Source organism: Chamaea fasciata, unplaced genomic scaffold (genome assembly GCF_029207755.1).
Source record: "Chamaea fasciata isolate MVZ Bird 193981 ecotype frontalis unplaced genomic scaffold, bChaFas1.0.hap1 SCAF_4, whole genome shotgun sequence".
In the NCBI taxonomy this organism is placed as follows: domain Eukaryota; kingdom Metazoa; phylum Chordata; class Aves; order Passeriformes; family Sylviidae; genus Chamaea; species Chamaea fasciata.
Genome location: NW_027094089.1, coordinates 60,123,786 through 60,139,779, shown reverse-complemented (window position 1 = coordinate 60,139,779; position 15,994 = coordinate 60,123,786). Strand labels below are relative to the sequence as shown.

At 38.7% G+C, this 15,994-nt stretch overlaps 1 protein-coding gene across 1 annotated transcript in view; it reads right to left on the bottom strand.

Annotated features, from left to right (window-relative positions):
- The window catches only part of TUT7 (terminal uridylyl transferase 7), a 32,169-nt gene extending 19,544 nt beyond the window's left edge, over window positions 1–12,625 (bottom strand). The window contains exons 1-9 of the mRNA XM_066181719.1: window positions 12,576–12,625; window positions 9,876–10,399; window positions 6,367–6,542; window positions 5,704–5,820; window positions 4,805–4,982; window positions 4,257–4,345; window positions 3,274–3,325; window positions 1,497–1,566; window positions 497–623 (exon numbers count right to left, since the gene is read on the bottom strand). Of these exons, the coding sequence (XP_066037816.1) occupies window positions 497–623; window positions 1,497–1,566; window positions 3,274–3,325; window positions 4,257–4,345; window positions 4,805–4,982; window positions 5,704–5,820; window positions 6,367–6,542; window positions 9,876–10,368 (1,302 nt within the window). The 5' untranslated portion in view covers window positions 10,369–10,399; window positions 12,576–12,625. The remainder of the gene's footprint in view (window positions 1–496; window positions 624–1,496; window positions 1,567–3,273; window positions 3,326–4,256; window positions 4,346–4,804; window positions 4,983–5,703; window positions 5,821–6,366; window positions 6,543–9,875; window positions 10,400–12,575) is intronic.
- Between the last annotated feature and the right edge of the window lie 3,369 nt (window positions 12,626–15,994).

Below are 15,994 nucleotides of genomic sequence, written 5' to 3'. Positions count from 1 at the left end.
GATAGCTCCTTTTGCATAGATACAGTACAAGTCAAAAGTTTTTCAAATTTTCAATTAATATTTTAATTGCAGACACACAAATTTTACAAGTTATGTTAATTCACAAGATTGTTTTCATCTATAATAGAGACAAAAAAGAAAGGAAAAAAGTTCTTTTTTTTTTCTTTTTCATTATGGATTAAGTTTATTGAGAAACTAGCAGTTTCATTTCACATACATTCCTCTGACTAGTTTGGTAACAGAGCAGGATACTTACAGTCTGCATGCCACGGAATGAAGCTTAAAATTCCACCTTTGAAATTTAGTGGAACATTATCACACACAAACAATAGTTATATAATTTATAAAATTTACAACTTATAAAAACTTATGTCCTTACTTCAACTCTTTTTCCAAGGACTGTTTTAACAATCATTTTCTAAACCATAACTATAGTCATAACACCAAAGTTCATTCAATATTTATTCAGAGATAAGGGAATACAAACGACTCTCACCTTTGCCCAGTACCTGAAGGCAATCACTAAAGGTATGATAGTAGGTTCCAGCTTTCCAAGTGAAGTCAAATGGTTTGTTGTCAGAAAAGCATTCTCATTCCCTGCACTCACTTTACAAATAAGGCCACTAAAATCCAAAAAAGAAATGAAAGATCTTGAAGGTTTTGTAAGAACACCCATAGGTCAGGTAACACCTCACAGAACAGTGTAGCAGAAGGCTGTAAGGAAAGACTGGACAGCCTCTCAAAGACAGCATCTCTGCATGAAAAGCAGCATGCACTACTAATTTGATTATTGGTTAGGTTGAGAATATATGCATTGTAATTTTCTGTACAAGTGTTTTAAGACACAATTCAAGTTTAAGTATTTTTTCCAATATTAATTTACTGAATTAAAAAGTAAATTAATAAGTATATTAATTATTAATTTTCTTCATGAAACAAAAATGTCTTCCCACACCACCCCCACCATCAAACATTTTCTATGCTGTTGTCACACAACATAAAATATTTTTAAACGCCAAAAAATCAAGGTAGCAGCAAATAACTAGTAATATTTTTATCAGTAGTTGTTTTTAGAATGTTTCATGAATCTTAATTGACATTCATCAAATGGGCAAAATAAAATATTTTTCACTTGTTCTCAAAATACTAGCAAAGCTAAGCAAACTATTCTTATCCTCACAGAAATCTATAATTTAATATGGTAGGTACACTACCTATAAGAAAGGAAAGTTTCTGCTTAAGCAATAATCCCAAATGGAAGGGTCAGGGTACATGCTGGAAGCCATAATGGTTGAAGGGGTTGGGAAATACACAGCTGAGGACAGAACAACCCTTACCCTCTTATTCTAGGCTAGGAATGACTTGCCCATGAGTGTTAGTTTGTGTTTCAAGATCCATGGAACTGTAATAATTTAGTACAGAAACGTCATTTATCAGGTGGTTATATAATTTACATAGCTATATACTATTAGAACACACAAAGTGACAACTGAGACCTTTGCTTTTCTCTGCACACCACCACTGGTATTCTAGCATGGAAATCTGCACCAACTTCCGTAAAAGATTCTAAGTGGGAAAAAGGAAAAGAAGAAGCCACATTAAGCATGGTGTTGACAAAAAAACATTGAACTGGATGCAACTAGAGGAGTACAGGCAGAATTTCAGCTTCTAATACAATGACTGATATGAGAAAAATAAAGTACATGTGATTTAAGTGTTTCACATATGATGGGAAGAATATGGTCTATACAATAAGCACTGTTAGGAAAATACTGAAAAAAAACAGAACTTTTCGAAATCCATATATACACAGTAAGTATAATTAAGGAGATATATTTTGGTTAAGAGCTGGCTTCAGTAATTCATGCATGCAGAAAGACCTACAATATCTATGGAAGAATATTAGTGTGAAAAATAAAAAAATATAGTGTTACACCACCACTATACAGAAAGAAATTTTTTCCTGGTTATCTGACAGTCTTTTATGTAAATGTAGAACAGGCTTGCCTACATGACGTTATGTCCTTTTGCTATGCATTTTCTATCTTTTTTCTTCTTTATATATTTTTCCAAATATGATTCAGCTGTCAGACACCCCAGTCCTTTCTCTTAGTGGTGTTGATTGACCCAAGCTGGATTTATTTTTCGATACGTCACAGCCTCACTGGGCCAGGCAGGGAGGAAACTATCAAACAATTTTAGATACTGAACTCAAAAGTTCTGAAATGACAAGATTTTTGCAATGTTACTTAGCCAACTGGACACCTAATTTCACACAAAATTATCTTGCTTTTGCCACTAGGGTATCTCTAACACCTAATGCTCTATCCCTGTATCTTCTCACTCAACAGAGAAGACTTGGCACAACATATTAATGCAAATACGACTTGCTTTTGTGATACAATAGTCATCCTAACCTCTTATGAGATCTGGGTCTTCTTCCTCTAATCTGACTTTTATTAAAAATAACGCCATTCTGAAAGACCATAATGGTCTGGACAATAAAATGCACATACAACAAAGGTGGGGGTACCACTGAGAAAATCTAGGTCAGTAAATATACATGTTTTGAACCATATGGTCTGGTTCCTGAACTGTAGGCATAAAGCAAGGCAAAAAAGCCATGAAGCTAGTTCTTGCAATCTGCATTTAAAAAGAATAGAATTTTTACGCCCCCTGCCCAATATATTCATTTTTTTTTCTTGCCTGCATATACTTGAATTGGTTTGATAAATGCATTTTTTAAAGGATGTTAAACTTTACTTTCCTGTATTAATGCTCAGAGTTACGTTCATTATCTGAAGAAAACCCCGTGTCTGTACACAGCCACGTGTACATGGCCATCACCTACGCTGACAGACACATGCAGGTGATTACAGGAAGAGAGACCACAATTTGAAAGTGCATTACTGGGTTTCTGTTACATGTCAAAGAACCTAGGCTGCTTTCTGTGGCTAATGGCTAATAGAGCAGGCTGGGGAGGGAAGCAAGAGTCTATCTCACATGTAATGATATCTTCACTTATAATGCAGAAGAAAGCCTCCCACAAGGAATTTCTCACATCATCAAAAATAGGAGAACTTCAGCCCTCATAACACTGAATGCCAAACCAAAAGTAGTTCTGCTAATGTATTCTTTTCTGCAGTACTATTCAGTCTCATATCTCTCTAAAAAAAGAACAGCACATGGTGTACCTGTTCAGCAGAGGTGAAATTCAACAATACTAAGCAGTAATAGTATAATGAAATTCAGAAGGCAGCAATTTTTTCTTACCACTGTTCTGGAGACTTTCTTGCACAAGTAAGAGAACATCTGGTTGAGTCATCTGTCAATAAAAGGAATAAAACTGTTTTTGAATCAGCCACATGTCAAGAAGGTGATTTTCTACAACTCAAATTTAAAACCACCTCTATCTGTATTTCACTATTATTAAGTTGTATCAAAAGGAACAGGAGCTCTGCTTGCTTTGAAGGAAAAAAAAATAATCCTAGAGTAATTGTTACTAAAGTTATTTTTATCTGTATCAAATACTTGGTTATGGTAAGTAAACCCCCACCAACAAAATTAACAGTGTAAATATGACTTCTTTCTGACACAGTGGACTTTCATCACGTTAAAGCCTGGGATTATAGCTTTTTAAAATTATATGCACTATATGAACTTAGACTATTCTTTGTTTCCTAAAGGAAATGTTAAATTCTAACAACGGGACTACCAAATCAATTACAGCAGGAGTAAGTTTAAGTATGGAATCAAGTCCTTAATTCCTTTTCAATGTTCAGGCACAAAGATACATAAAAACAATTAACATGACAAATAAAGACTTTAAATTACTCCACATATAAATAACATAATATGGTTTCATAACTCAAATATAACCTAGTAGTCAAAATGTGCATATGTGAACGTATCAATACAAAACCAGGATCAGTACTGAAACAAGATCACAGGAGTGCCATTTATTCCAGCTGTCTGAGAATATAAATAACCATCTATCTCATAGGACTGCTAGAGTACAGATGTTTTAAGTGTTTTCAGAAGCAGGTTCAATAAAACACAAAGGTGTATTACACTGATTGATGACTACAGTTCTGTGAAGACAGGAATGTTATTTTAAGACCAGACCAGCTCCATTGTACCAAATGGGTTTTTAGAAAATGTTTTACTACCACACTATAAAATATATTTAAAATGTACTCTACATGAAGATGCAAACATACAAACTAACACACACTTAATAAAATGGCCTTACTTACACTGGCAGGAAACTGGGCATCTATGTTTACGTCTGAAGTTTTGAAACCAAATCTGCTATAGGAGGAGCCATACAATCTTAATGAACACTCTGCAACAAAAAGAATTATACTTCATTTACACTATGCCTAACTCTAAGTCTGTAGCTACTTATTCTTAATAGATGTTAAACCTACACCTGGTTTTGATAAGCACAGGAAAAGAAGAAGGGTCTTCAACAGCCCAGAACTGTTACTAAATCCTACCTTCCATGCTGTTGTAGGTTAAGGCTTATCATGAAGGTCAAATCCTTCCCACATTGTTTTCATCTTCACTTTTTACTACAGGCCTATTTGGATCATGAACACCATTGTAATTTAATTCTGAAACACGTTTATATTAGTACATCAAGTTGTTCAACAGACTAGGCGCTAAACATGCTGTTTAAGAATTTAGCCAAGGTTTTTAATTCAGTTTTCATTTCATAAGCTGTTGGGGATTTTTGTAAATTTTTTTGTTTGTTCGGTTTTTAATAAGTTGGCATATCTAACACTTAAATTGCAAATAATACCTGGCAATTTTTGACGCAGCAAGTTTTCCATCATTGTTTTAATGTTAAGCCTTTCTTCTAGATCCTCATTATTTAAGCCAAACTCCTGGACAACATTTTCAATAGCAACACCAATAGCTTGTATCTGGGAAGGGGTTGGAGGAGGAAGAGCAGCCAGTAGTTGTTCTTCTTGCTTTTCCTTTCAAGATAACAAGACCAATGTTTTAATGAGTTTTCTGAGCTGCTTAACATGCTAAAATGAATGCAAACAACTCATCCCAAGTAATACCACCAACACAAATTTTCCACATAATGTAGATAATTTGAAGCTAAAAAGAATCTCATACTCCAGGAGGCTTCAGTAATGTTCAGAGATGTATATACATATATTTGGCATGTTCAAAAAAATCACCAATTCTTTCATCACCTATGAAGTGTGAAAAGGTAGGAGCTAAAGAGGAAGAACCAGAAAATCAGCATAAGACATATTTTTGTCCACTTCAAACAGAGAAAGTAGAACATATTTTTAAAAAAAGACAAAATTGATGTTATGCTGGAAGTTATTTTGATGCTTGTGCTCAAAACAAACTTTTCCTCTACATATAAACAAGCCTGAAATACTCCACAAGTGCTTAATTTTTACAGTATTTCTGAACTGAAATACTGATTTTGACATATAGGTTACAATTTCTAATTCTCCCATACCGACTGTATTTGCTAATTCCTACTCCTCATTCCAAGTCCAGGTCCCAAGCTCACTGTTTTCATCAGTATCACTATGTAACAATTTCTAGAAAGATTAAAACACAGTAAAAACTAAATGTGGAATGGTTTTAAAAGCAGTGCAGTTTCATCATGATTAGTGGGGTTAGGAAGGTTTCACTTAACTACAGTTAATACTTTTCTTGGGCTAAACTCACCTTTAAGCTTTTCTTGTGTCTTTTTTCTTTAATATGCTTATGAGCAAAAGCCACCGATTCAATCAAAACATCACACAATTTGCAGGTGTATTTTGCTGATGGGTAGCTTCGAGGTTGCTAAAATAAAGATAGTAAAAAAAACTCCTAAATATATATATGTAAAGGTATTACTTTCACTTCATTCAATACCCTTGCTAAATCAAATGGACTAACTGAAATTTACATCCACTCACTTTAGCTTCATTCACTCCATATCTGCCATTTAAAAGTCTGCACATCAAATATAATGTCAGAAGAATGATACCATGTCAATCACACCCAACATCTTATCTTTTACAGGAAAAAATACCCAATGCCCATGGAAGAATATATTAATTGAACAAACAACTACTCCAGCATTTTAATTAAGATCTGATGCCATTCCCTGAACTAAAGGAGAAGCCATTTTTTGAGCTTGAACTGTTATCAGTGCTGTAGCAAAAAAACCCCTAAAGATAAACCCTCTTGTTTTTACAATTAATTAACAGCAATATCATTACTTAAATTCTGTAACGAAACTTTCTAGCTACAATCAGAGATATTGCTCAAAGTGCACCCTCTACAATTTATTTATATGCACAAAAAATAGGAGAGGTCTATCTATAAAAGCAAAGACAGCGGCACCTTCTTCAGTCTATAAATGTAGTCTCGCTTCAATCGTTCTTCAGCTTGCTGCAGCCCCAGAAGTTCTTTTGCTGACAGCACAGACTCATCTATGACTGGACCTTCCACTTCATCATGATCATACTCATCTTTTCTAGTTCTTCTTGATCTTCTTGGTTTTCTAAGCTTCTTCATTTCTTGTAAAGAGTTATAAGAGCAAACACATCAAATAACTGCAGAGTGCCACACAGCATTTAAAAAAACCTTTTCCCTAATTAACATTCTATGTATTACGAGAGTCAGCAAAGGCACAATTCACCTACCTGGTATGGTTTCACAATTTTTTCTGTGCAAATCTGATAATAATAATTGTCTTTGTCCCAAACTACAAATAAATCAATTAATTTGTCCCACTAAAGAAAATGACCTTATTTAGATACCTTTGTTAAAACTGACCAAAAAAAAAAAAAAAAAAAAAAAAAAAAAAAAAAAAAAAAAGAACTAAATGCGATATACCTGTATGCTATTATACTGAAAAGACAGAATATAACCAAAGATTTCAGGATCCCTGGTTAGGCTTTGGTAGACAAGTAAGCTAGACTACAAATATGACAAAATTAAAAACTGTAGGCCAAACAGAATGATTTATAAGACGTAGCAGCACTCTGATATGGCACTATTGTGGTTTATCTCACATATGACAATTTATTAACAAGGGATTATTACCGGTAATAATGTCATTTGCTTTTCAGTTAAACCAGTTCAGTTATATCTTCAGAATATTAAATAATTAAATATTAAATAAACAAGTAAAAAAAGTAAGCACCACTGCTGGCTACAAAGACTAAAGAATGGACTTGCTAAGTATGTGCACATTGCTTAATAAAGCTGTAAAACTGTCATAGTAATAATAATGCTTTAAAAGCTTGTTGTGTTTATAGCAAAAGCCCTGGAACGAATTAATGCAAATACCACTTCTACTTTTAAGCAAATTTTATCATTTTGAAGCAGAAGCTGTTATTGGCCCAAAGCCCATACCTGTAAAAATCATCTTAGGAATAAATACACACATCAGATTTTTGCACCTTGCCTTTGATTCATACAGCTACACAGGATGTCTTGATACCTAGAATTTCTAAAGTTCCCTTCTAACAAAGTTTATGCAACTTCCTTAGACTCCCAAACTTTCATCATAGCATGAGGCTTTAATTTGTAATAATTAAAAACAGCCCAAAACAAACCCAGATAAACTGCTCTTCCAAATACACTTACAAAATTTCTTTCCTGTCACCACAACTTCTGTCTCTAATTGGCAAAAGGGAAACAACAGAGTTGTGTATTTGTGACTAGTTATTTGATTCAGTTCACTAAGCAGCATGCACGTGTTAGTGGTGTAAACAATACCAGGACAAAAATGCTGCTTTCAGCAGCAGCACAAGTTTAAGGTGCAATAAAGAGAATTTAGGCCTAATAGGTTGTAGGAGCAGTACTCCAAAGGAATCTCCAGGGCCCAGAAACAGAAGTGTGAGTTTCTGAACCTTCCCTATATCCTCCATTTCATTTGCAGAAAGAGTGGGCATTGTTCACAGTTTGAATAGCTTCTGTTTCCTACAGGTCTTGACAACCTTCTTGGTCTTCTTTGCACAGCTTCCATTTTATTCATAGAAATGGGGTGCCAAAACTGGCCAGAGTACTGCAACTGAATTTACAGAAAACTCAGAAAAAGGGGTACTTCAGACTGTGAGTCTTTTTTCATGCCTCACAACCTCATAATAATGACTACTCATTATCATCTTCTCATTCACTATCATTTCAGCTCCTTCCCTGAAAAAATTACTTTATAGTAACTTTTCCTCCTTTACTTGCACAGTTGATATTCCTGCTTAATGGAATGGCATTCACACATTCTTTGTATTTCATCCTATATGTAGGTCATTTTTCCAATTGCACAAAGTTATTTTAATTGACCTTCCTGCTTTTCTGCATTCCATTCCTACCAGCTCCACAGCATATTCAATTTTCAGAGCACACAATTAATAGGTCTGCTGTCTTCATTCACCATTACAGTAGTATAACAAACATTGAATGGAATAGAATCCTCACTCACTAGATGTTCGCTCACTACTCTCTTTAGTTGATAAAATCTTTACTAGTTTCTGAGTATAGTTACCTAATTAGCTCTGCAAGTCGCTCACATTAATTTAATCCACACCATTTTCCACTAGTTTACTTACAGAACTGTCATATAAGAGTATCTAAAGTAGTACAGCACTAGTACATGCAGTATCTACCAACTGCCTTTCCCATGTCCATAGGGGACTGATGGCTATTTTAAATTAGGGCCAGCATACCTTTTCCTTAACAAATACCTACTTACTACTTTTTATCTTTGTTGCCTTTCAAATACTTACAGTATATTTGTTCCAAAACTGAATCCTAAGATTTAAGCTGCATACCAATTATTTTCATTCCTCTTTTAAGAGACCCTTGCCCTTTCCTGTAATCAGTAGCTCACTTCCCTTAAGTTCTCAAGTATGATTGCCAATGGTTCCAAAAATTTATTTCAGTGACTTCCTGAAGTTTCACAGAAAAAAGTTCATTACATCCAGTAAACTGAAGGAAAAAACTTGTGAAAACACTGTGTTCTCTCCTCATGTGAGGTTGAGTTGTGTGCAGCTTACTTCTAACAATGAGAGACACGGGGCACCTGTTCACAGTTTATCTTTTTAGCAACAGCTAGTATCAAGGGAAAGGACATTTAATTCCTGGACTTCCTGGTATCAACCAGCAACAGGTCTTCTTCTCACCAGAGGGTCTGATCATTACTGGTTTTGGCTCCCACTCTTAAGTAAAATAAGAGAGGTTTCTCGTCAACTGGCATTCCACATTAGCAGCACCACATACAAGTTATATTCACTATATTCTTTGAAGCTTCCTTTTTCTGCTTTACTTGCATTCAATAAAAATATTACAGTATTGATCACTTTACACTCCCTTAGGCTGTCCTCCCTGACATTTCAATGCTTTGGGATTGTACTCTGATTATTAGTACCAACTGCCTACAAGGAACTTAAATATGCATGAAGAGCCAGACTTGTGTTATTGCTGTACTAAGTTTTCACAATACTGACATGGTGTTGCTTTCAATCTTCATTAAGACACATAATTAAAGACCTCATTGGTAGCTCCAAAAATCTTACCCTGTTATCAGATTGAAAGATCTCTTACCAGCCTTGACAGATTCCATTAAATTGTACAGGGAAAACAACAAACAGGGACACTACAGAGATGATGCAATCTACTTACTCCTACCACCCACAGGTTAAACTACAAAGTTTTATAAAAGAAGATTTGTATTATTTGCTGTAACAATTCATCTGAAGTGCTACAAGTACAGTGCAGACAATAGCTTGTAATATATGAGAGAACAAAACCACTATTTTGCCTTAATAGTGAATCTTGAAATTTTACTTTTCATTAACACCTGTAGGAAGCTACTTTACTATGTAAAAACAAAGAAACATGATTACCAGCACTTCCTTTCTGCATGTCTGGCACATCCTTGCTCATTAAATCTTCCTGAAGTTGTCGTCTTACATCTCTGTTTCCAGCACCTTCCACCTCATGAAAAGAGTCCTTTCTTGTCCTGCCATGTCCAGGAATCCAGGCAGCAGAACGGTACTCTCTCCAGGTGTCAGAAGTACCGTGGTCGTCATCAGATACCCACTTCTTCATTTGGTCTCTTTGGATATCATTTAACTTTGACCCTTGACTATAAATTGTGTTTTTAAGTGAATTTGGGCTACTCAAAACACTTCGCGGTCTTCGTCTGGGACTGCTTCCAAAAAGACCTGGAGTTCCCTTTTTCTTTTGCAGGCTGGTATCTATTTTATTGCTATAGCCACTTCCATGTTCACCCATGACTTGGCAGTCTTTCTGTAAGGAACTTTCTTTTAATTCTTGATGCAAATTTTCCTGTTCCTTATTTTGTTTGGCAGAGCACGGTTTTGCAGCATCTCCCATGGTTATTGCTGTTGAATTTAGTGATTCCTACCTAGAAATCAAAAAGTTAAAAGCTGTATTTTAAAATCAATCAAGGAATGAACACTGGGCATTAATTGCCATGGAAATCTCAACAATCAAAGCCCTGGCTTGAACCAAGGCAAGAAAAGGCAGTCCAAAACTCAGCTAGGTCTCCTCTCTTAGTATGTCTTAACACTATGGGTGGTTCATAAAAGGCAGAGATGGCCTAAGGCTTTTCTAGGCACTAAGGTCTAGATGCCTTTAGGACGGACAGAAAATTTTAAGAGTCTACATCAGCATCAGCTCAGTATAGGAAAGCTTTGGAAGAACGGTTGAAGGAGGCAAAAACGAGGATGGCCACAAGGCCATTCTACATCTCAGAATATTCCTCTTTGCCCACATTAGACATGTTCACCTTGTTAGGAATGACATTCATGATCATCGGAGGACACTGAGATGCAGAAGCTAAGTTGCAATTGAGCTATCAGGCAAGTATGATATAAGGACTTAGAAACAATGTGCACTCTGCACATTTTAGTCAGACCACCAGTGTGAGGTCTATTACTCAGTATTAAGCACTCATATTTCATTTTATTTTAGCAGTCTGAAACATCTGGACCACTGAATTGCCTGCATACCTGTCACCCTGATTCTGTAGCCTTCTGATGATTGTTTACATATTCCTAGTGGAGATTCCCACACATGTACCATAAACAAAGAAGATTGTTTTCATTCCAGTCTGTGATGGACTGCTGAATTGACCACTGGGGTGAGAGAGGTGTTCCTCTCATCCCCCAGTCCTTGATCAAATCCCAAATCCTATTTAAACCCCAAATCATAATAAACTTTCCCTTTCTCTGCTCACCTCTCAACCTGACTGAGTGTGGTTCTTTCGTGTCTGCAACACTGACACATACCCTCCCCCCCTTTTCCTTGGTTACCTCCATGCTCTTACTGCACTTCCACAAAGCTCTATCTCCAATGTCGCCAATAAGCCATGTGGATTGTGAAAGGGGAACTACAGGAAGAGACCGTGTAAAACATGCTAAATGGCAGCGGTCTCATCAGCACTGAATATTTTATCATTTAAATATAGACACATACAACCAAACAAAAAAAGATTTTCTCTTTCAAAATACATGTAGGTGTGTAAGGATGCAGATAAAGCTGTAAAGAGATGTTAAAGAGCATTTTCAAGCATCTAAACATTGCAAAATGCCCTTCTGTTGCCGTTAATATAGGAGTAGGGTACCTGTTTTTTGGGGTTTTGTTTGGGTTTTGTTTTTGGTTTTTTTTTTTTGTTTTGTTTTTTTTTTTTTTAAGTACAGCAGGACACAAAGGCACTCTTAAATCTGCACTTTATAGGCCTGGAGCTTTAGTGTTTATGCCCCTCTTAAGATGAAGATAGCTTTTTGGCCCCACACAAGCAATAAAACAAATAGGATTCCTGTCCTAAAGACAAGAATTCTTACCCAGTTATGTACATATCTGAAAATGCAGCTTCTCCAGCTAAGGGCAGAAAGAAAGGTTTCAAATGCACACTGCTTCCTATTTTAGGCAAGAAATGCTGTCAAACCCGAATTTCAGGGACCTAAATCCAGCCTGTTTTAGAGTTATCCCAAGAAGCAACGCCCACACCCTGCCGCCAGGCTGGATGACGACACCTCCCTGCACTGGAAGGAAGCAGAAAAGTCAAAGTTTACATTCGCCTCCGGCTCCCAACCACGACTGGAGATACGACCCTGGCGTGGCCAGGGGGCTGCCCTGGGGGTCAGCGTCATCGCAGATGGGCAGGACATGGTTGCCTGCGGGCAGCGCCGGCCAAGGTACCAGCGGAGCCCAAGCGCAGGTGTTACGATACCGGCGCCGGAAACACACTACGTGGGCCACAGCTCCCTCGCCCCCACGCCGCAGCTCCCGGCTCGCTCCTCCTCGCCTTCCCACAGGCTAACGAAGGGCCACAGCCCCCTCCTGACGACCCCCGACTCCGGTGGAGGGACTGTGGCACAGCATAACCCACACCTGCCGCCTCAACCGGACGCAGCTGGCGAGCAGAGGGGCGCGGCAGGGCCAGACAGGGAATGAGAGATGTAGAGAGCAGGGAGGGAGGCAAAGGGGCGGGCGAGGGGGACAGGACGCCGGTGGACACCGCCCGCCGCCGGGAAAGGCCTCGCCCTGCCGCCGACCGCCGAAAGAAGAGAACTCACCGCCCGCTACCGCCAGCCCGCTGGCCGCCCAGGGCTCGCCATTGTGGCGCGACGGAAGCGGCGCCGGTCCCTCGGCGCGCCCGATTCGCGCGACGCTTCCGGCAGCGCGGGCCCGCCCTCCGCGCCCGGCGAGGCGGGACGGACCGGAGGCGGTCTGGCTCTGGGTGGGCTCGGAAAACGTACCTGGGCCAACATCAGCATGTCAAGTAGGCTATGGTGCTAAGTGTTGCGTACGGTCTTTGCTTAAAGCTCCTGTCATGGTCACTCCACTACCTCCCTGGAGAGGCCGTTGCCAAGTCTAATGAACTTTTCTGTGAAGAAATTACTCCCGATCTACAGCCTGAGCCTCGCCTACCGCGGCTTGAGGCTCTGCCCTCTCGTCCTGTCACCCGGTGCCTGTGAAAAGAGACCGACCCCCACCTGGCTGCACCCTCCTTTCAGGCAGCTGTAGGAAACAAAAAGGTCTCCCCTGAGCCTGCTCCTGGCTAGACACCTCTAGCTCCCTCAGCCGCTCCTTACGGGACTTGTGCTCCAGACCCTAACCCAGCTCCAGTGCCCTTCTCTGGACATATTCCAGCACCTCAAAGCCCTTGCAGTGAGGAGCCCAAATATGAGCACAAGATTTGAGGGGCAGCCTCACCAGTGCTCAGTACAGGGGGACAGTCACTGCCCTGGTCCTGCTGGCCACAGCATTGCTGATACAGGCCAGGAAGCCATTTGCCTTCCTGGTTATTGAAGACGTTAATCATACATGTTGCAGTCATCTCCCAGAACACAAGTGTCTAACTTACTGGCTTGTTGAGAAGGATCTCTTTCTACCATGCTCTTGCATTCATATTTATGGAAGAGAGGAACTCTTAATAAACCTTATGAGGTGGTCCTCATAAGAATTCACATTCCCATTCCAGTTTAGATTTCCTGAGCAAAAAGTGTACGAGTGTATAGGTTTTGAAGATAGTTAGATAGCAGGGACTTCACAGAATAATTCATGGAACCTTTCCAAGGCAGAAACTTATAGCCTAGTACTTCTCAATAACAGTTGGAAGATACTTTTGGCTTCCTCTCTATTACACTTTCCTGATAAGACATTTTCTGAAAAGGGCCTGGCTTGGAAGGATAGCATATCTTACCAAAACAATTGCTGTAAGAAGGTGCAGCTGGGGTACCAAGCATGAAAATGTTTCTGAACCCTGTCTTGCCTCCTTCTTCCATAAAACTGTTGAGTGGCTGCAAGCTCAGCATGTTTCATGTCATATTGACTGTGGTGGGTCAAACAATCTTTGGTCTGATGGAAGCTTCTCACAAGTGCAGCCATGCAAGAATGTCTAAAGTTTCTGTCATTTTTATGAAACTAAAAATCCTGTAGCTTTTTTTTTTTTTTAAGTTAGTGATTTGTGTTTAAATTTCAATTAGATGGATAACTGTATACTCAAATACTAGCATTTTCTGTGGTCAGACAAAAATAAGAGAAGATTAGCTAAAAGTGTCATATGTCCTAAACACACATGCTGCTTGCTTGGAAAGCCTAAATTTTGATCAGCTGAGATTTTTTCCTAAATAGATTGCATGAAGATGCAATTAGTCAGTTTTTATGAGAAAAAGTAAACTTAGCATGCAGAATACAAATATATTGAAATAGGAAAGATAACTAGCAGATCTGACTAAACTGATCAATAATAAAATAAGAGAGAGAAATTGATAAATAGTAAAAGAGTACAACTCACTAAATCAAGTAAGATAATATATGATGCTTATAAAATGACATTTTGTAAGACTGAGTGTAGAGAACAAACACAGCATTGGGCATCACAAAATCATATTTAACTTTTGAAGAAATGTAGTCCCTGGAATTTTTTGAGTACTGATCTTGAATCTGCTGCAGACATTTTGTTCTACAGTTTGAGCAAACAAGTATTTTATATATCTTTTAAATAACTTTGTTTTGGTTTGCTGTTGTAGAGAAGATACTGTTTTCCTTTATGAAAGCTTGTTCACGAAGGAATAAAGGATTGCAGTTTTCTGTGGTTTTGTGAGACAAACTGGGCCAGTTTGGAATTATACTTGTGTCATACCTGTGCTAATGGGGATGGATTGCCAAGGCACAGAAGGGGTAGGAAGCAGAGGTAGACTCCTGTTTTGACTGTGATTCAGACAGCTCTTGGAGCCTCACCCCATACGTGCTTTTGTCACCTCAGCATTTTACTGTTGGGACACTCTCCATCTTGAAGAGTAGCTGCTACTGCTAGTATCTAGTAGCTGCTAAGCCACTAGAAGCACTGACAATGTTGCTGTTTGTCTTCATCAGTGAAAAACTGCATCACTTGCAGATAAATCAGTAAACCTGTCTGCTAGATATTTTGTGCTGAGATTTTCTGGAAGACACTGGATCTGGCCATTTACACCCAAAATGAACTTGGCCAAATGTGATGTCTTTCTCCAGCTTGTGCATCTCCAGACTACTTGCTGGTGTGGTAGTATGAGGAGCAGAAAAGGCCTTCATGCTAAGTGCTACTCAGCAGTAACTAAAAGATCTCTGTATTACCAAAACTTTTTCAAGCATACATCCAAAACATTGTCCCCACACCAGCTACCATAAAGAAATCTAGCTCCACCCCAGCCCAAACTAGAACATTTTCCAGCAATTATTCCATATAATTTATGTCATGTTAAGATCCCAACTTATCATATACCTACTTCCCTTTCAAATGTTTGTGAAATGTCCGTAATTATCCACAAAATGCTCACTGTGTTTATTTGGTGTATGACTTTGTGCTCCATCTGTTGTGGTAGTCACTCAGGATGGGAGAAGTAGTGTGTTTCATGGAGTCATTTGGCACCTAAGGCAGCTCTGGTCAGATCACTGCTGCACTTACAGTGTGTGCGGAAAATCACACTGTGGAAACCCAGTGTCCACAAAGGAGACAGAGCAGCCCTGCAACTTTATTTGAGTTCACTGGGGCATACATCAGGTTTCTCTCTGGAGGTTTTGGAGGACGCAGCCTCCTTTTATCCTAAATTCCCAGCCACATGTTGTCCTCTTCCTATTCCCTTTGGCTGAGGAATGAGGAAGGTACAGGCTTCCTGAACTGCTTACCACATACTCCCCCCCTTGAACATGTAATTTTCCTCCAAAAGTCAGAGGCTCAGGCTGTCTGGGTTCTGCAGTACACTTGGTCTGGACCCATTTTGGTTTGGCTCTTCTCCCTTTTCTCATATAACACCCAGCCTGCAGCCTGAGGTGCCAGGTGTGCACTGGACATCTACTTTCAAGAGTCAGTCTCCCTGGGTTTTGTAACAAACCTGCTGCTTGAGGTTAGTAGAGACATTAAGACCCATTTCAAAGACATTAGCACGCATATCCTCAGCCATCAAATGTTTTAAAGACATTAGCACACATCTTTTCATGTCAACCGCTTCTT